The sequence below is a fragment of the Crinia signifera genome, chromosome 1 (assembly GCF_055691185.1).
Source record: "Crinia signifera chromosome 1, ASM5569118v1, whole genome shotgun sequence".
NCBI lineage: Eukaryota > Metazoa > Chordata > Amphibia > Anura > Myobatrachidae > Crinia > Crinia signifera.
In genome coordinates, this window is record NC_139217.1 from 373,987,721 (window position 1) to 374,004,174 (window position 16,454).

Below are 16,454 nucleotides of genomic sequence, written 5' to 3' on the forward strand. Positions count from 1 at the left end.
AAGGTCCAGGGAAGGTAATTGTGCCGAAGTGACCGAGCCTGCTCCGGGTCGCCTATCTTATAGGGTCAGAAGGGGGAGGTCAAAGGCCATTCTCATTGGTCAGAGATCATATGTCCGGTCCACTGTGATTGGAGGTTAGACGCTGTACCTGGTCTGACCAGGTGCAGGGGAGTAAACTTTGAGTCCTTTGTTTGGTGGTTTCGGCGTCAGCAAGGATAAGAACCGGTTTGAGCTAGTTTCCTTTGTTAACTACTTACAACAGAAACTGTCTCTGGAATATGGATTATGTCCATATCTCTCGGGCAATGTACATTGCGATATATTCGCAATGACCGGAATACTTCGCATAATGAGCTGAACGGAACGGTACTAAACACGATACAGATAGATGTATGCAGGGCTAACTAAGCTATGTGTGGCGTTCTAAACCTTTAACTATATTTTACTTAGGGTCAGTATGTATTTATGAATTTATGTGTGATAGTATGGCTACTCTTCTGGTCCACTTTGCCACGCATACTCGGGTATGGAAACTTTATTTGCGCAACTCTGCGAACCAAAATGGCGGCCATACTATCCTAAAATGGCGTGTGTGTAACTCGACTTCCATAGTCCACCCTTTAACAGTAATTATAAAACTGTTACAATATAAAACATTTCACACGACAATACAGAAATTCATAATCCTAACAGAGAAATTGGGATACATGAATTAAACATATAAGGGGAGTAAGCCATCTGCTCTCGGCCGATCCAGGATCATGGATAAACGATGGGCCGCATTTATCGAACAACCTACTCAGGGTCACGAAGGATAATGTACAATTTTGGGATAAAAATAAAAACAGGGGTGGTTACAACATATACACGTTCACAAATATGGTTTCCTTAAAGGGAGGTGGTTTCGATTTTAGGGTCATATACCAAACCCTGGTCTTCCTCTGTATCTCTCGTTCTTACACTCATGATTTCGGTACGTTTTGTCTTTCCCCGGGTCACCACCTTTATACACTTGAACAATAGCACAAAGACTATGATGGCACCACCGATACAGAGAAGGAGTTTTCCTATGCTAGCTATGATCCCTTGCGCCCATTCTCCTAAACCAGAGAACCAGTGCATTGGATTCAACCAGGAGGTCCATTCACTAACTTTGTTACCTATTTCTGCCAGGCTGATATTATGTTCCCTTCTAAATTCCCATTTAAGCTGAAGAATCTCATCCATCCGGTGATCGATGATTTCTTCTGGGTCTTCAGTATTGTTGGTGATATATGTACAACATTTCACCCCAAACTGTGTAGAGAGGGTGACACAATATCCTCCTGTCATCGCTGTCAGATAGTTCAACACCATTCGATGTTGAACTAGCTCTCTTTTATATGCTTGTAACTCCTTCCCAGTGTACCTAAAGGTGTCATCATAAATCTCAGTGATGTTATCTATCAAGCTTGCTAATGCTTGTATATACTTAAAATTGATAACTCCTCTGGCAGTATGGGTGATATCTAATGCAATGAGGAATTGGATACCGAACGACTCGTGTATCATTTCAGAAGCTAGGGGTTCTTTTCTTATTGTTAAATCCCTTTTATGGATTTGGTCATAATGGGTATGAGTGTAAGGAGGAGAAATACCTCTGTGTACGTTCATCATCTCATCGTGTGTGAGGGTCATCACTTCCGGTAACACTCTGCCTAGATAACAAATACCAACGTAGTTCATGGAGAGCCATTTGTACGCCCTTCTACCACAAATATAATAAACATCGTCAGGGAGAAAATAAGGGACAGAGTATTTCATTATCTTGTCACACATTATCCATAAGAACATCCCCGTCCCCTGCTCCCTGACTCGTTCCTCACATGTTTCTGGCTGTAAGGTCATATTACAGTAACCGGCTGATACTCTGCCGGCCATCATTTTACTTTTCTTCACCGTGTAAACATATTTATAGTGCCTTCCACTGGTTCGGATTTTTAACAATAATTCTTTATCTATGGGCTCTCCATCTGGACGTTGGGAGTAAGTTATTGTCTGGTTTTGCCATGTCACTTCCCAAGTACCAATTGTTCTGGAACTTGAGAAGTTCATACATACCAGGGATTTATCCACTTGGTATGGGTGTAATCTAAGACTAGGGGACCTGGTATACAGGTATCTCTTATCCAATGGCCTCCCCTTGTTTAATACGCTTATCTCTGAAATATTAAGCGGGTATGGGACTAGGCCTACACTACTTCTTTTATGTAATACTTGAGAACACACCCAGCATTCTGTTTGGTTTAAAACCTTACCCACTAATGAGTGGTAATCACTCAAAGGATGTTGGCCGGTAGTTGCCTTACTGGTCGACTGACATCGCTGGATGCATCCTTCTTCCATTTTAGGTTGACAATACCTACAGACACAGTACTCACCAGACAATAAATCATCACATAGCCCTTGAACTACGTTTTCCTCATACCTTTTACCTTCTCCTGTCATGGGCAAAGTGTCAAGCTGGTTTAGGGATTCTACCTCACCCATATCTGGGTCCATTATTACACTGTCAGAACTCCGCTCCGATCGCTCTAGGATGTGGCAGCCACCGAGTATCTTTGGGTGAATAAAAGAACACAGAAAGAAAACAAAGACATATATGCATAGCTGTGAACCTTTTGCTTGGAGTCCTTCCATCATCTCTACCAGGGGACTTTTATTTTGCTCTGCTCTTAGACCTTTGTTCGCTCAGGTTGCTCGACCTTGGCTGCTTCTCAGTGTTCCCGAAACAATGCTTCTAGCGACACTTCTTCTCTCTCGCTCTCTGCACACTGGGACTCTGGGTTACTGGCTTTCTTGCAGTGGGACGAATGTATCCAAGTCTCTCTCTCTGCGACTTTAATTGATGTAGTGCTGGTCAACAAAACTTGGTACGGTCCTTCCCAACGGTCTATCAAACAACCTGAGCGTAAAAAATTTCGGATCATAACAAAGTCTCCTGGTTTAAGATTATGACAATTCTCTGTAGGCATATCAGGGTTCAGTAATTTCAGCTGCTTTTGTTGCTCCCTTAGCTGTTTGTTTAGCTTTAGGAGATACTGTACAGTTAGCTCATTGTTACATTTGAGATCATCCTGTGGGTCTATCATGATGTGTGGCTGCCGACCAAACAATATCTCGAAGGGGGACAAGTTGAGCGGAGTCCTGGGAGTGGTCCTAATGCTATACAGCACAATAGGCAGTGCCTCTGGCCATAACAACCCTGTTTCAGCCATAACTTTACCCAATTTGTTCTTAATAGTACCATTCATTCTCTCAACTTTGGCGCTCGCCTGGGGACGATATGGAGTATGAAGTTTACTATTAATCCCCAGGAGTTTACACATGATTTGGAAGACCTCTCCTGTGAAATGAGTGCCTCTGTCACTCTCAATGACCTTTGGGATACCATACCTACAGACAAACTCCTGACATATTTTCTTTGCTGTAAAGGTAGCAGTGTTGGAGGCAGCGGGGAAAGCCTCCACCCAGCTGGAAAACATGTCAACACAAACCAATACATATTTCAAATTTCTACAGGGTGGTAACTGTATGAAGTCGATTTGTATTACCTGGAAAGGGCCTTCTGTAGGAGGGATGTGGGATGGCTCTGTTGGGATGGCTTTTCCAACGTTCTTCCTCAAACAGGTGAGGCATGACATTGCCACTCTACCTGCTTGAGAAGCGAACCCTGGTGCACACCAGTAGGCCTTTACCAGCTTGCACATACCTTCCTTCCCAAGATGTGTCAGCCCATGGGCCGCCTCGGCTAGACTAGGAAGGTATGCTCTGGGGGCCACTGGTTTCCCGTGTCCATCTCTCCAAAGTCCGGTGGACTCTTGGCCACATCCCTTCGACTTCCATACTGCTCTTTCCTGTGGGGAACACAAATTCTGCATGTCTATCAGTTTGGATGTGGACACCATGTTCAGTGTACAAAGGTTGGTGGGATGGGTGAAAATATTTACAGGGCATGCGGCCCTTTTCGCTGCCTCATCAGCGCGGCTGTTACCAAGTGACACCGGGTCTTTCTCTGATGTGTGAGCTTTGCACTTGATAACAGCCACTCTGTCTGGAAGCTGAATGGCTCCCAGAAGTCTCCTAATATATGTCGCATGCGCCACTGGTGTGCCAGCCGCCGTCATGAAATTTCGGAGGCGCCATAGGGCTCCAAAATCATGGACTACTCCGAAAGCATATCTGGAGTCGGTATATATGTTGACTGATTTTCCTTGGGCCAGTTCACATGCTCTGGTCAGTGCCACCAGTTCCGCTACTTGTGCTGAGTGAGGTGGTCCCAAGGGTTCAGCTTCCACAATACCTTCTCCATCTACTACTGCGTAACCTGTGCACAGCTCTCCCGTGTCCGTCTGTCTATGACAGCTACCATCTGTGAATAAGGTTATGTCTACCTCACTTAATGGGCTGTCGCTTATGTCAGGACGTGCTGTGAAGGTCTGATTCAGGTAGGACATGCAATCATGTTTGTCCTCACTCTCACTAAACTCTGCTTTACCATATTCAGCAACATTCCCATCACCCTCCACCCTTTGTGCCTTGGAAGGCACATGAGGAAGGAATGTGGCTGGGTTTAGTGTGTTGCATCTTTTGATGGTAATATTTACTGGGGCCATCAGCGCCAGTTCCCACTTAGTGAACCGTGCTGAGGACACATGACGTGTTTGGGCAGAATTTAGGAGGGCAGAGACAGCATGGGGAGCATGAACAGTTAAATCGTGTCCCAACACTACGTCCTCACTCTTACTTACTAGTTGTGCTATTGCAGCCACACTTCGTAAGCAAGTTGGGAGTGAGCGTGCTACTGTGTCCAGCTGGCCACTGTAGTACGCTATTGGTCGGTTGGCATCACCATGTTTTTGTACAAGCACTCCTGCCGCACACCCACCTGATTCAGTTCCGTACAGTTCGAAGGGTTTCCCATAATCTGGCATTCCCAGTGCTGGGGCCTTTGTTAGGCTCACCTTTAGTTCCTCAAAAGCCAGCTCAGATTCCTCAGTATGAGAGACCCGATCAGGTTTAGTTGAGGAAACCATCTCTTGCAGTGGTAATGCCAGAATAGAGAATCCTGGGATCCAATTGCGACAGTAACCACACATGCCTAAGAACGTACGGATCTGATGTTGGGTCTGTGGCAGTACCATGTTCTGAATCGCTTGGATTCTGTCGTCGGTGAGGTGTCTCAGCCCTTGGGTAAGGCAGTGACCCAGATACTTAACCCTGGTCTGGCATAATTGCAGCTTATCCTTTGATACTTTATGTCCTGTCTCTGAGAGATGCATCAGTAGCTGTCTAGTGTCATCCACTGATGACTCCAGTGACTCAGAACACAACAATAAGTCGTCGACATATTGTATCAGTATCGAACCGCTCATGGGTTGAAAGGATTGCAGACAATCATGCAAGGCCTGGGAGAAGATGCTGGGGCTGTCTATGAACCCTTGGGGGAGTCGTGTCCAGGTATACTGTACTCCTCTGTAAGTAAAGGCGAACAGATACTGGCTGTCAGGATGCAAAGGGACGGAGAAAAATGCTGAACACAAGTCAATGACTGTAAAATGGGTACAGTGAGGTGGGATTTGCATGAGGATGACAGCTGGGTTTGGCACTACGGGGAATTGGCTCTCAACTACCTTGTTTACCCCTCTCAAATCCTGCACTAGTCTGTAGCCCCTCCCCCCGCTCTTTTTCACAGGAAAAATGGGACTATTGGCCGTGCTGGAAGTTCTAACTAGGATTTCCTGTTGGAGCAATCGTTGGATCACTGGAAATATTCCTAGCTCAACTTCGGGTTTTAAAGGGTATTGCGGTATTTTTGGGGCTATCCTGCCTTCTTTTAAACGGATTTCTACTGGAGCTACATTTGCCATCAGCCCAGCATCCTGTCCATCTTTAGTCCAAAGGGAACTCGGTATTTGTGCTGTAATTTCAGCTACCCTAGATGGATTTGATTCTACAACAGTGGAACACAACATTAGCCTCTGAGGACTATCCAGCATATCTTGCACTTCTTGTGTAAGATTTCTAGGAGTGTCCAGAAATACCCCATCGGGGGTGCAATAGATGACACATCCCATTTTGCAAAGTAAATCTCTACCCAGGAGGTTAGTCGGGGCCGCTGCAGCCAACAGAAAAGAGTGTTTGGTATGCAGAGGCCCGATTGTAACCTCCGCTGGTTTCGTCAGTGGGTAATGTTGTATTTTTCCTGTTACCCCAATTGCCGCTACTGATTGGTTAGTGAAACCCAAGTGAAGAGGAGTGTTGAGAACAGATCTGGCCGCCCCTGTATCAACCAAAAAGGTTTGTCTTACTCCAGCTATATCAACCTTCACCTGAGGTTCCTCTCCAAGGTGTTGTGTTAGTCTAACTGGCTGTAGGATACAGGTATGACCTGTTTCCTATGGTCTGACCTGGGTTGCCCTTAGCACAGTGTCAGCCGTCAGATGGGGAGGAGGCATGTTGCGTGACCTGTCTGTCTCCTCCCATTGTCTAGGGGCTGGGTATCTCCGTGTCTCACCTTTGTGAGATTCCCATTCTCGCCTATGTGTTTGGTAACTCCTTGGGTTTCCTGACCTACATTGTGCTGCCATATGTCCCTCCTTATTGCAGTTGTAGCAAATAATGGGCTTTCTGCCTGTGTCCCTGGTGTTTCGTTGTTGGTATGCAACTTTGTTTGGGGCATTAGTAAGGGCTTGGATGCTAACCATCATCAGTTTCTCAGTTTGCAGTTCCTTGCGCTTTTTAATGTTGCGGTCGTGGTCCACAGCAGATTCCCGTAGGGCATCCACTGTCATTCCACGCCAATTTGGGAAAGAAGTTTGGACTCTGGTTCTCAGGTTTTCGCTAAGCCCTTCCACCAGCACAGAGACAATCAGCTCCCTCAGGTGGGGGTCGTCCTTAGGCTCGGAGACACCAGTGTACTTTGATACCGCCATCAAACCCCGGTTGAAATATTCGCTAGCTACTTCACCATCTTGTTGTTTGATAGTGAATATCTTGCTATATTCCACTGCTGCAGGAAAATACACTCCTAACTGTACGTTAATCAGGCGTATATTTTCCTGGTTGATCTCATCATTTATCTCCTTGTCCACTTTCAATCCACTATCCTGAATGAATTTCGGGATGTCAATGTGAGTGGGGAGACAGGCCCTCAACATGATTCTCCAATCCTTGTTGGTGGGCTCATCAGAGTTTCCCAGATCCCTTACAAATTTCCGGCACAGAGCCAGATTTTTTCTAGGATCAGGGAAATCTGTAATGATGGACCGCAGTTCTAACCGTGTCCATGGGTTCAGCATGGTCATCTTTCTGGTAGGTATCACACCCTCTCTGTCTGCCTTACCATAGGGAACCTCCAGTGTGCGTACGGGGTATGTTTGTACCACATTCGCATTACTGGGACCTGCTTGGGAGTCATTTGTGTCTGTGCTGTGTGGTGCATCATTACCTGAGTCCAATACTATGCTGTTGGCATCAGCCGTCTCCTCCTCCTGAGCTGGGGCCTCAACTGCGGGTTGAGCTTTTCCCTCAATCATATTAATTGCATGAGAGACGGCCAGTGCCAACAGCTGCTCGTTTTCCTCTCGGGTTTCCTTGTAAGGGGATAAAACAGGGTACAAGTTAGTAACAGGTACATGATTACTTAGGTCTTTCTTTTGAGACATTAACCCCTTCGGCACATATGGGGGTGGGGGAGCTGATTCTAGTGTGGCAGCGGTTGCATTTGCATTTTTATTGTGGCTGATTGCATCAGGTATTGCCAGACCTCTGGTTCCCCATTGTTCCTGTCCTTCCTTCTGCCACAATTTAAGAATATTTATATGCTTCATTCTCTCCTTACGACTGGAGAGTAGGCATATTTCATCTTTTACTGCCGATAAGATCTCTGGATCGAAGCTACCAACACTGGGAAATTCTAGCTTGCTGCCTTGTGTCATTTTTCTCCATTTATTTTGGTAAACAACTGCGAGTTCACCGTGCTTCCTGCACATAATAAAAGCAGCCGATCCTCTTGGCCGGCTTGCTTCCTCCCTATCCTGCACGTTATCACAGCGTGACCCGTTATTACCCATAGCTACAGGAATAAACGTTCACAGCTTAATAGATAATCGGTGGGTTATTACTTATCTGAGAGCTCCCCAACCACTCACTTCTCCACACAGCGACACTTCAACGCAATCAAGCGAAGAGCCCACAATGCGAGGTAATGTTACTCAATCACCAAGTCTTTCAACTAGCAGCGAACTTCTAGCCAACTTGCTTGATGCGGCACAATTTTTCCAGGGTATAACAAACTTGCTTTCTTATACCCCCAAAAATCGGATTTCTAAAGTAGCTAATCGGAAACAAGTGCGTTCCGATATATCTTCTTGTACCCTCCTAGCGGAATTAATTCCACTGAAGGGGCAGTTCCTATGGGCACGTCGTCACGTGAACCCGGGTCCTAACTGGACTGTCCTACACTGGACTACACTGCGCTGAGTCGTGTCGTCACACACCCGTTCGCCTCAGTTATGTTTCACACTGGGCGCTGGTTACACCTTGGTCTTATGCATATATTTGAAATATTTCTGTACAGAAAATCTTCCCAAGTTGGTAGCTTTTCACTGGATACTTATGCAGGTATAAATCCCTTATAACACTCTATAGGAATCTATTAAAATAATGCTTGCGTTGCTTGTTTAAAAAAAAATGAACAAAAAGAAAAAAACTTATTTTCTTTTATTAATCACCGCCTCATTCGCAGTATATTGCTATACTGTTTAAATAAAACTGGTGGTTAAATACTGTTCACCTTTGAGTTCCTATGTGTGCTGCATGTGCAGTACCAATGAACAGCCACGTGTGTACATGCACTGTTCACAGGCCGCCGATGAATCGGCCACCCACGTGTTCTATAGTGTATTTGCAAGGTTGCACTCGGGTTTCGCTATACGCAGTAATTGCGCTTAAATGTGGAATAAATCCCTTAACTCCGTCCGAAAGTTACGTATCAAGATGCGAAATAAATCCCGCACTTAATCCGTAAATCACGTACAAAGATGCGAAAATTTCCCGATATGGGCACGTGCGCGCGCACCTTGCGTAATACACAATAGACGCTTTACGTTACTGCAAAAGGCCCAGGACTTGTCGCCACGTGGCGGAGTCCCTGTTTTTGCGGTAACTAACAATAAACAATTATAGTTTTGCACGGAGGGGATCCTCTATGTACTATAATAAACACAGATTCCACGTGTGCGAACCTTATCGCACGTGGTACATATACTATAATAAACAAGCAGCCCAAGACACTATACCCCGTTAAACTACTTGTGGCAGGCAGAAGTACAGTTTACTAAACACTTAGGTATGATATGCTTTTTAAAAAAAAAAACACAACACGTGGCTTTCACCTATTGTACTCCGGGTTCAGCGCTAGCACTTCCCGAACCCCGCACCGCCGCGGACTCGGCCTATCCAGCAATGGAAACAAATAAATACTTCCACCCTTTTGCTGGTATAGGTCGAGTCGCACGCCTGGTATTGAGTTCCGGACTGTGAAGCGACCGGGCGAGCACCCCAATTGTTAACGGTGATTAAAATATAACCAGAGTGACGATAAGTGAAAAGCGTTGGTTACGTAATAAGTCCGCAACCAACGTACCCTTTATACCTAACTGCGTGCGAACAAAACGTAGCGCAGCGCAGCGTACAGTCTATTGTATGTTATACACCAAGAACCGGTATCTTAAGATGAGATCCTTTCGCAGGACTTTGTCTTCAATTGTGCGAATATACCTTAACGGACAGAGTCCGCAATGTGAGGACAGAGTCCTTAATGTACCTTATCGCTATAATGCGAATAACTAGACACGACCACTGAATAGAAGTAAGGAGGTTAGAACTCCGTAAAAAGATTGTATTAAAGTCCCTAATGGACAAAAGGGGGTTACAGAAATAAGAATAAACAGGTATAACAAGTGATACAATACAATAACAATGAATACTAAACAAACTCTACTAAGGGGAAAGAATACAAATACAAAACACAATCAGCCAACAATAAGTACAAGGATAAATACCGTGATAAATGCAACCGTTACCCGTCTCACTCTAGTATGCGAAGCGCAGTCCGGTCAGAGCTCACTACCGTTCAGGAATGAGCGATAGTCCGGTAGGAAGGTCCAGGGAAGGTAATTGTGCCGAAGTGACCGAGCCTGCTCCGGGTCGCCTATCTTATAGGGTCAGAAGGGGGAGGTCAAAGGCCATTCTCATTGGTCAGAGATCATATGTCCGGTCCACTGTGATTGGAGGTTAGACGCTGTACCTGGTCTGACCAGGTGCAGGGGAGTAAACTTTGAGTCCTTTGTTTGGTGGTTTCGGCGTCAGCAAGGATAAGAACCGGTTTGAGCTAGTTTCCTTTGTTAACTACTTACAACAGAAACTGTCTCTGGAATATGGATTATGTCCATATCTCTCGGGCAATGTACATTGCGATATATTCGCAATGACCGGAATACTTCGCATAATGAGCTGAACGGAACGGTACTAAACACGATACAGATAGATGTATGCAGGGCTAACTAAGCTATGTGTGGCGTTCTAAACCTTTAACTATATTTTACTTAGGGTCAGTATGTATTTATGAATTTATGTGTGATAGTATGGCTACTCTTCTGGTCCACTTTGCCACGCATACTCGGGTATGGAAACTTTATTTGCGCAACTCTGCGAACCAAAATGGCGGCCATACTATCCTAAAATGGCGTGTGTGTAACTCGACTTCCATAATATATATATGTATATATATATGTATATATATATATATATATATATATGTATATATATATATATGTATATATATATATATATGTATATATATGTATATAATGTGTGTGTGTGTGTGTATATATATATGTATATATATATTATATAGGTGCATTTAATGAACACATTGGTGGCAGTGGGCACAATAATATAAACATTGGTGGCCAGCAGGTTGTTAGCACGGAGCAGTGCTGTCTGCTCCGTGTGTTTAGCCAGGCTGGGGGCGGGGCTAGCCTGGCCGGGGAGCAGGGCTCTGCAGCAGCAGCAGCAGCAGCAGCATCCATCCAGCCGGCAAGCCAGACGGAGCACAGGGTGAGTATGACAGGCGAGGGGGCGGGGGGCGGTCCGCCGGGCTGAAAGTGGTTAATCTTTCAGCCCGGCAGGCGTACACACACGGCGATGATGGATGTAAAACCATCCATCATCGCCACATCTGCTGGTAAAACCAGCAGATGACCCACTTTCCTAGCGATGATGCGGGAGCGCGCATCATCGCTAGTCGGCAATCTCCGGGGCATACACACTGGGCGATTTTCGGACGAAAATCGCTCAAAACGGCTGTTTTGAGCGATTTTCAGCTGAAAATCGTTAAGTGTGTATGGGCCTTAACAGTACTTTAAATATAATATTTAAAGGTCTTTCCAGAGCAAGCTGAAGTCCAAATTAACTTCCAAACTTAAACATCAGGGTTATTTACAACATCTCTCCAAAGTCAGTACAGCCACTCCTTCCGCCTTGCTTTTGCTCTCCCTACTAGTTTTTTCCTTCTAGACTTCAGCAGATAGTCTTTGTTATTTTTAGGATGGTACTTAATTGTGTTTATTCAGTCATGGCAGATATGCACCTGGAGAATAAAAACCTGATGAGCTACTGTATGTATTTCAAAAGTCAACGGATGATAAAGTAATCAGAAATACAATCAGAATGGGATTTTTGGGAGTGTAAGCAGTCCTTTAGATCCTTAACCCTTTCAGTGCCAATATCTCTTTGAGTGATATCTTCAGTAACTTATTTTTTTTTTGTATTCTGTTTTTATTGAATGAAATCCAATAAAACATTACAAAATGTCCGAACAGTAAAGTGTGTACATTATTGAAATAAAACACCAGTCTAGTTTAGCGTAAAGTACAGATGGTCTTAGAGGACTGGATAAATGCATAAACAATTACTGAGCATACAAATAAGTATCAATATGTCAGTAACATTTCTTATATAAATTCAAATAAAAAATGTGCAAAAAAAGATTATATTTCCTATATAAGTAATACAAGAAAAAGATGATGAAAATAATGGGGAAAAAGGAAAAGAAAACAAAAAGGGAAAGGGGTAAGTGTGATGCCAGACGCATTCAAAAGAATCAATCAGACCAGTTACACATTCAAAAATCTTGTGATAATTATAAAGAAGTAATGCTTTCAGCGTCCAAGTTTTGTAGAATCTTGAGTAGGGGGACAGCACGAGATTGCAGGTCCCAAATAATCCTTAAAAATAAAAACCTAGACAATAAAGCGAAGAGTAGATCTATTTTTACCAACTTAATGTAAAGCATTTTTGTGAATAATTATTATTATTGTAATAATCTCCAGCCGTTTGGCAGACACACTGCCCTCTGTTTCAACCAAATAATTCAAATCTGGACTCATCAGTCTAAAGCACCTGCTGCCATTTCTCATATATAATCACACACACACACTATAGAATATTATTCTAGATTTTTTGTAAGGTATTTCTCTTTTCTTAGCAGATATTTTAATATGCTGATCACAAAATATTCTGTTTTCAGGGAGAGGAATGCCTAAATCTTCTGAAATCTATTTCTCCTGCTGAAGCAGTAATAGTAGTTGAGCGTCTGTCATTGTGGGCAAGAACAGCATTGCAAGAGAGTCCATACACAGAACAGGTAATTGTAACAGAATGATTTACTTTTTTTTTATCTTTATCTTGTATAATCCTATTAATCCATTTGTCCTCTTCACTAAATGCAATCTTAGAGGGTAGATCCATGGTGCCGATGTAGGTAACGGTGTGAGTAATCAGCTACACAATGCAATTTACAAAATCGGTTATGTGGTAGGATGGGCTGGAGTTGAAGCTTCATGATGAAATACACAGCAGCAGGCTTGCAGCACATGAATATATATTTTAATTAAAATATATATATTTTTTTACACATAGCAGCCAGCAGGGGGCCGGGAACCGAAAGCCGCTCATTACATATTCATATATTCACTGCTCCCGATCATTACACATGCACGATCGGGAGCAGTGCATTCCCGGTCCCCTGCTGGCTCTCATGGGGAGCCCACCCCCCCCCCCACATACGTTCTGGGGCAGGCAGGGAGACTTCCATCTCCCTGCCTGCCATTATCCACCAGCTCGGTTCACATTCGCCGTCAGGGGCAGCGAGCCCCTTCCTCATTGAATACTGTGTCGCCGAGGGCTGGCAGCGAGGGAACACGGCAAATGTGCAGCGAATTCTAAACAGGATTCGCTGCACACCGCGATTAGGGTCATTGAATACAGCCCTTTGTCTGGTTCCGATAGGAAACTTTATAAACAAAATACCTAACCGGTAGTTACCACTGTGCAAACAATATTTTATTTTTTACTAATTAGCCCAGGAGCCTGGTTCTTGTTCTTTGAAACATGGGGGACCCCTTAGCTGTTCTGCCTCCATATTTTCTGAATTAGCACTGGCTCTAAAAGCCCAGTGCTGTTTATGCTTTCAGAGAGGAGGCTCCATGACTTATTTTATACAGGACTACAGGTACTGTCATGCCCAAGTACCAGCATGCTAGGGCCACCTTGTTGGGACCTGTAGTCCCCCAGCAATCCTGCATTTTCCCTGGTATTAATGAGCTGTGTAATCCATTTTCCCCCAATGTTTCAATGATTTTTTATTTTAATGGGTAATGCAATTAGTTTTATGGCCCCATCTTGTCAAGACCGTAAACATCCAGTAATCCTGTATTGACAAAGATCCGCTGGTACGGAAACGACGAGTTTGATGAGGACTAATATATTGAAATTCTGCTTTGGATGTGATGATGAGTGCCCTCATTTGACTGTGGATACAATAAACATCGCATGCAGGTTCCTTTATTGGAGCACCCCTAACCATGACCAGCATGGGAATGTTGACATGTTCTTGTGATATTTTCACACATTTTTGTTTCAGTGTAAAGATGATCATAAAATGATAACAAGGACACTTGTGGATATTCTCAAGTTCCAAGTATGTGCTCTGAAAGGTGAGTTGTTATAATGCAGATAACATAATTGCTATTTGATTCCTTTGTATGTTCAATATTAAATCCAGCAGACTTTTTTTGTTGTAAATTTATGAATAATAAAATAGTCCCAGAGGGACAGGACAACATTTAGCATTTGCATTTGTTGGTTCCAATAGAGCAGTGGTTCCCAAACTATGTGCCTAGGCACCCTGGGGTGCGTCAGGATGTTTTTCAAGGGTGCCTTGGATTGGGAAAATGTTTTTTTCCATTGCTTAAAACTTTTTATCTAATTGTCGCTGATGCTATTTAATACTTTTGCCATTTTTGTTTCAAGTTTTCAATATCCGCAAAATGTTTTTCTTTTATAAGGTGTCTTTTCATCAGAGTAAATGAAAAAAAAAAAAAAAACTTTTGGGTACCCACTCATAAAGTTACCTGACTAGCCACAAATAAAAACATTTAAGCAGATCTAGGCAATCCAATTATCATATAACAATAGAAAATATATGTTAACCACATATAATTCCAGTGATCTCCCCAGCGTTTATTTGTAAGACGGTCCGCCCGGCAAGAGGTGTGCTACAGCAAAATGTTCGGCAAGAGCGCTGGTCGGACAGTGTCCTGAGGGCAGAAAATTGTCTTGGGGTACTGATACAGCAGGGTGATGTCAAAGGGAAGGACTGCAATCCCAACCCCCCACTGAATAAAAAGCAGTGTGTATAGGTGGGAACAGTCGCCTGACTGAGCAGCAGTGCTCACACTGTCAGAGTCTCTGTCCTGCAGTGTGTAGTTGTTCATAAAATCAAAACTGCAGTGTCAAAACATTAGGAGCTACTTAGCACTATGTGGGGGCATTCCTGAAAGCTGCTTAGCACTCTGTTGTGCCAGCTTGTCGAAGAATTTTATGACAGTGTGTAGTATTCAGGCACTTAAAAAATTTGTCTGTGAGGAATTATTTGTGTAGTAGTTGGGCGTTTAAAATACACTAATTGTGTCCATAAGAGGGACTTCCGGTTCCGGCAGCGGCATGTGAAGCAGCCTGAGAGAGAGCTCCGCTGCCAGACCAGCTCACAATCACCTTTCACGGCTATCATAGCCTCCAGAAACAACCGCCACTGATCCCCCGGCACCCGCTGACACCCCAGCACGCATGGAAAGACCCGCAGCGGAGATGCCCGGCACCAGAAACCGCGCAACGAAAACGAAACCGGCAGCGCCTGCCACATCCAAGATGGCGGCGGCCGCAGACCTCACGCGGGCATCGGGCGCGAAGCTATCACCCACACAGCAGCACTCCAAGTCAGCCACCTTCCCAGCACCTGACATCGGGACAGAAGACCCGCTACCTGCCTCCCCAACCCCGGAAAGCAAGGTACCTCTACGCGCAGAAGACCCAGTTACATATGGCGATATGGTCAGCGCCATCAGGGCTGCAATAGCCCCCTTGCTGCAAGAGCAAACTAACAACATTAATAAGCAACTAGCACAGTTGCAACAGCGGGTGGGGGAGACAGAATTCAGAGTGGGAGAATGCTTCCAAGATGTGACAGAACTAAAACCCACAGTCAAACAGCACTCAAAGGACTTACTATACTTGTATAACAAGGTCCAAGACTTAGAAAATAGATCTAGGAGGCTGAACCTGAAAATAGTGGGACTCCCAGAATCACTGAAGGGGAATGATCTCTTCCAGTTTATTAAAAACAAGCTCCCTGAATTACTCAATATACAGGACAGGTGTTCTGACATGGTGATCGAACGTGCCCACAGACTGGGCCCATTGCGGCCACAAGAGGGTGCAAGACCTAGAACGGTCATATTTAAAACACTGAACTTCCTACATAAGGAATTAATATGGACAATGTCCCGCAGGCACAGAGACCTCACATGGGAGGGTCACCGTATACTTATTTTCCAGGACTACACTGCGGAACTAACCAGACAAAGAAAGGAATTCTCGCCAGTGTGCTCCCATCTAATCAAACTAGAACGCAAGTTCGCATTGATGTACCCTGCAAAACTCAGGATCTATGATGGAGCCAATTACAAAGATTTTATGTCAGCTAAAGACGCGGAGAGGTTCCTGCTAGAGGAACACTCCTCAGATCAGCACAGCAACCACATGTCGGATTGTGAATAATGCACAGAAGAGATCGTATGTGCGGACTTTATTTGAATAGGAATACCTGAAGCAAAGACAACCTACTCTCGCCTAGTAAGGCAGTCACACTAAAGATTCCACTATAAAATGAGGGACACCAAACTCTAATCGGCCCCCTTAAGAAGCTGGGATAATGGGCGAGACAAGGTTGTATAATTATTTCATATTAAGAGACATATACTCAGTTATCTTTATTAAGTGAGCTGGTA

The 16,454-nt window shown here is 44.2% G+C and overlaps 1 protein-coding gene across 1 annotated transcript in view; it reads left to right on the forward strand.

The window, feature by feature from the left end:
• The window catches only part of KNTC1 (kinetochore associated 1), a 227,099-nt gene that overhangs the window by 101,725 nt on the left and 108,920 nt on the right, over positions 1-16,454 (forward strand). Inside the window, exons 31-32 of the mRNA XM_083151336.1 lie at positions 12,635-12,751; positions 14,030-14,102. Coding sequence (XP_083007462.1) covers positions 12,635-12,751; positions 14,030-14,102 — 190 coding nt within the window. The remainder of the gene's footprint in view (positions 1-12,634; positions 12,752-14,029; positions 14,103-16,454) is intronic.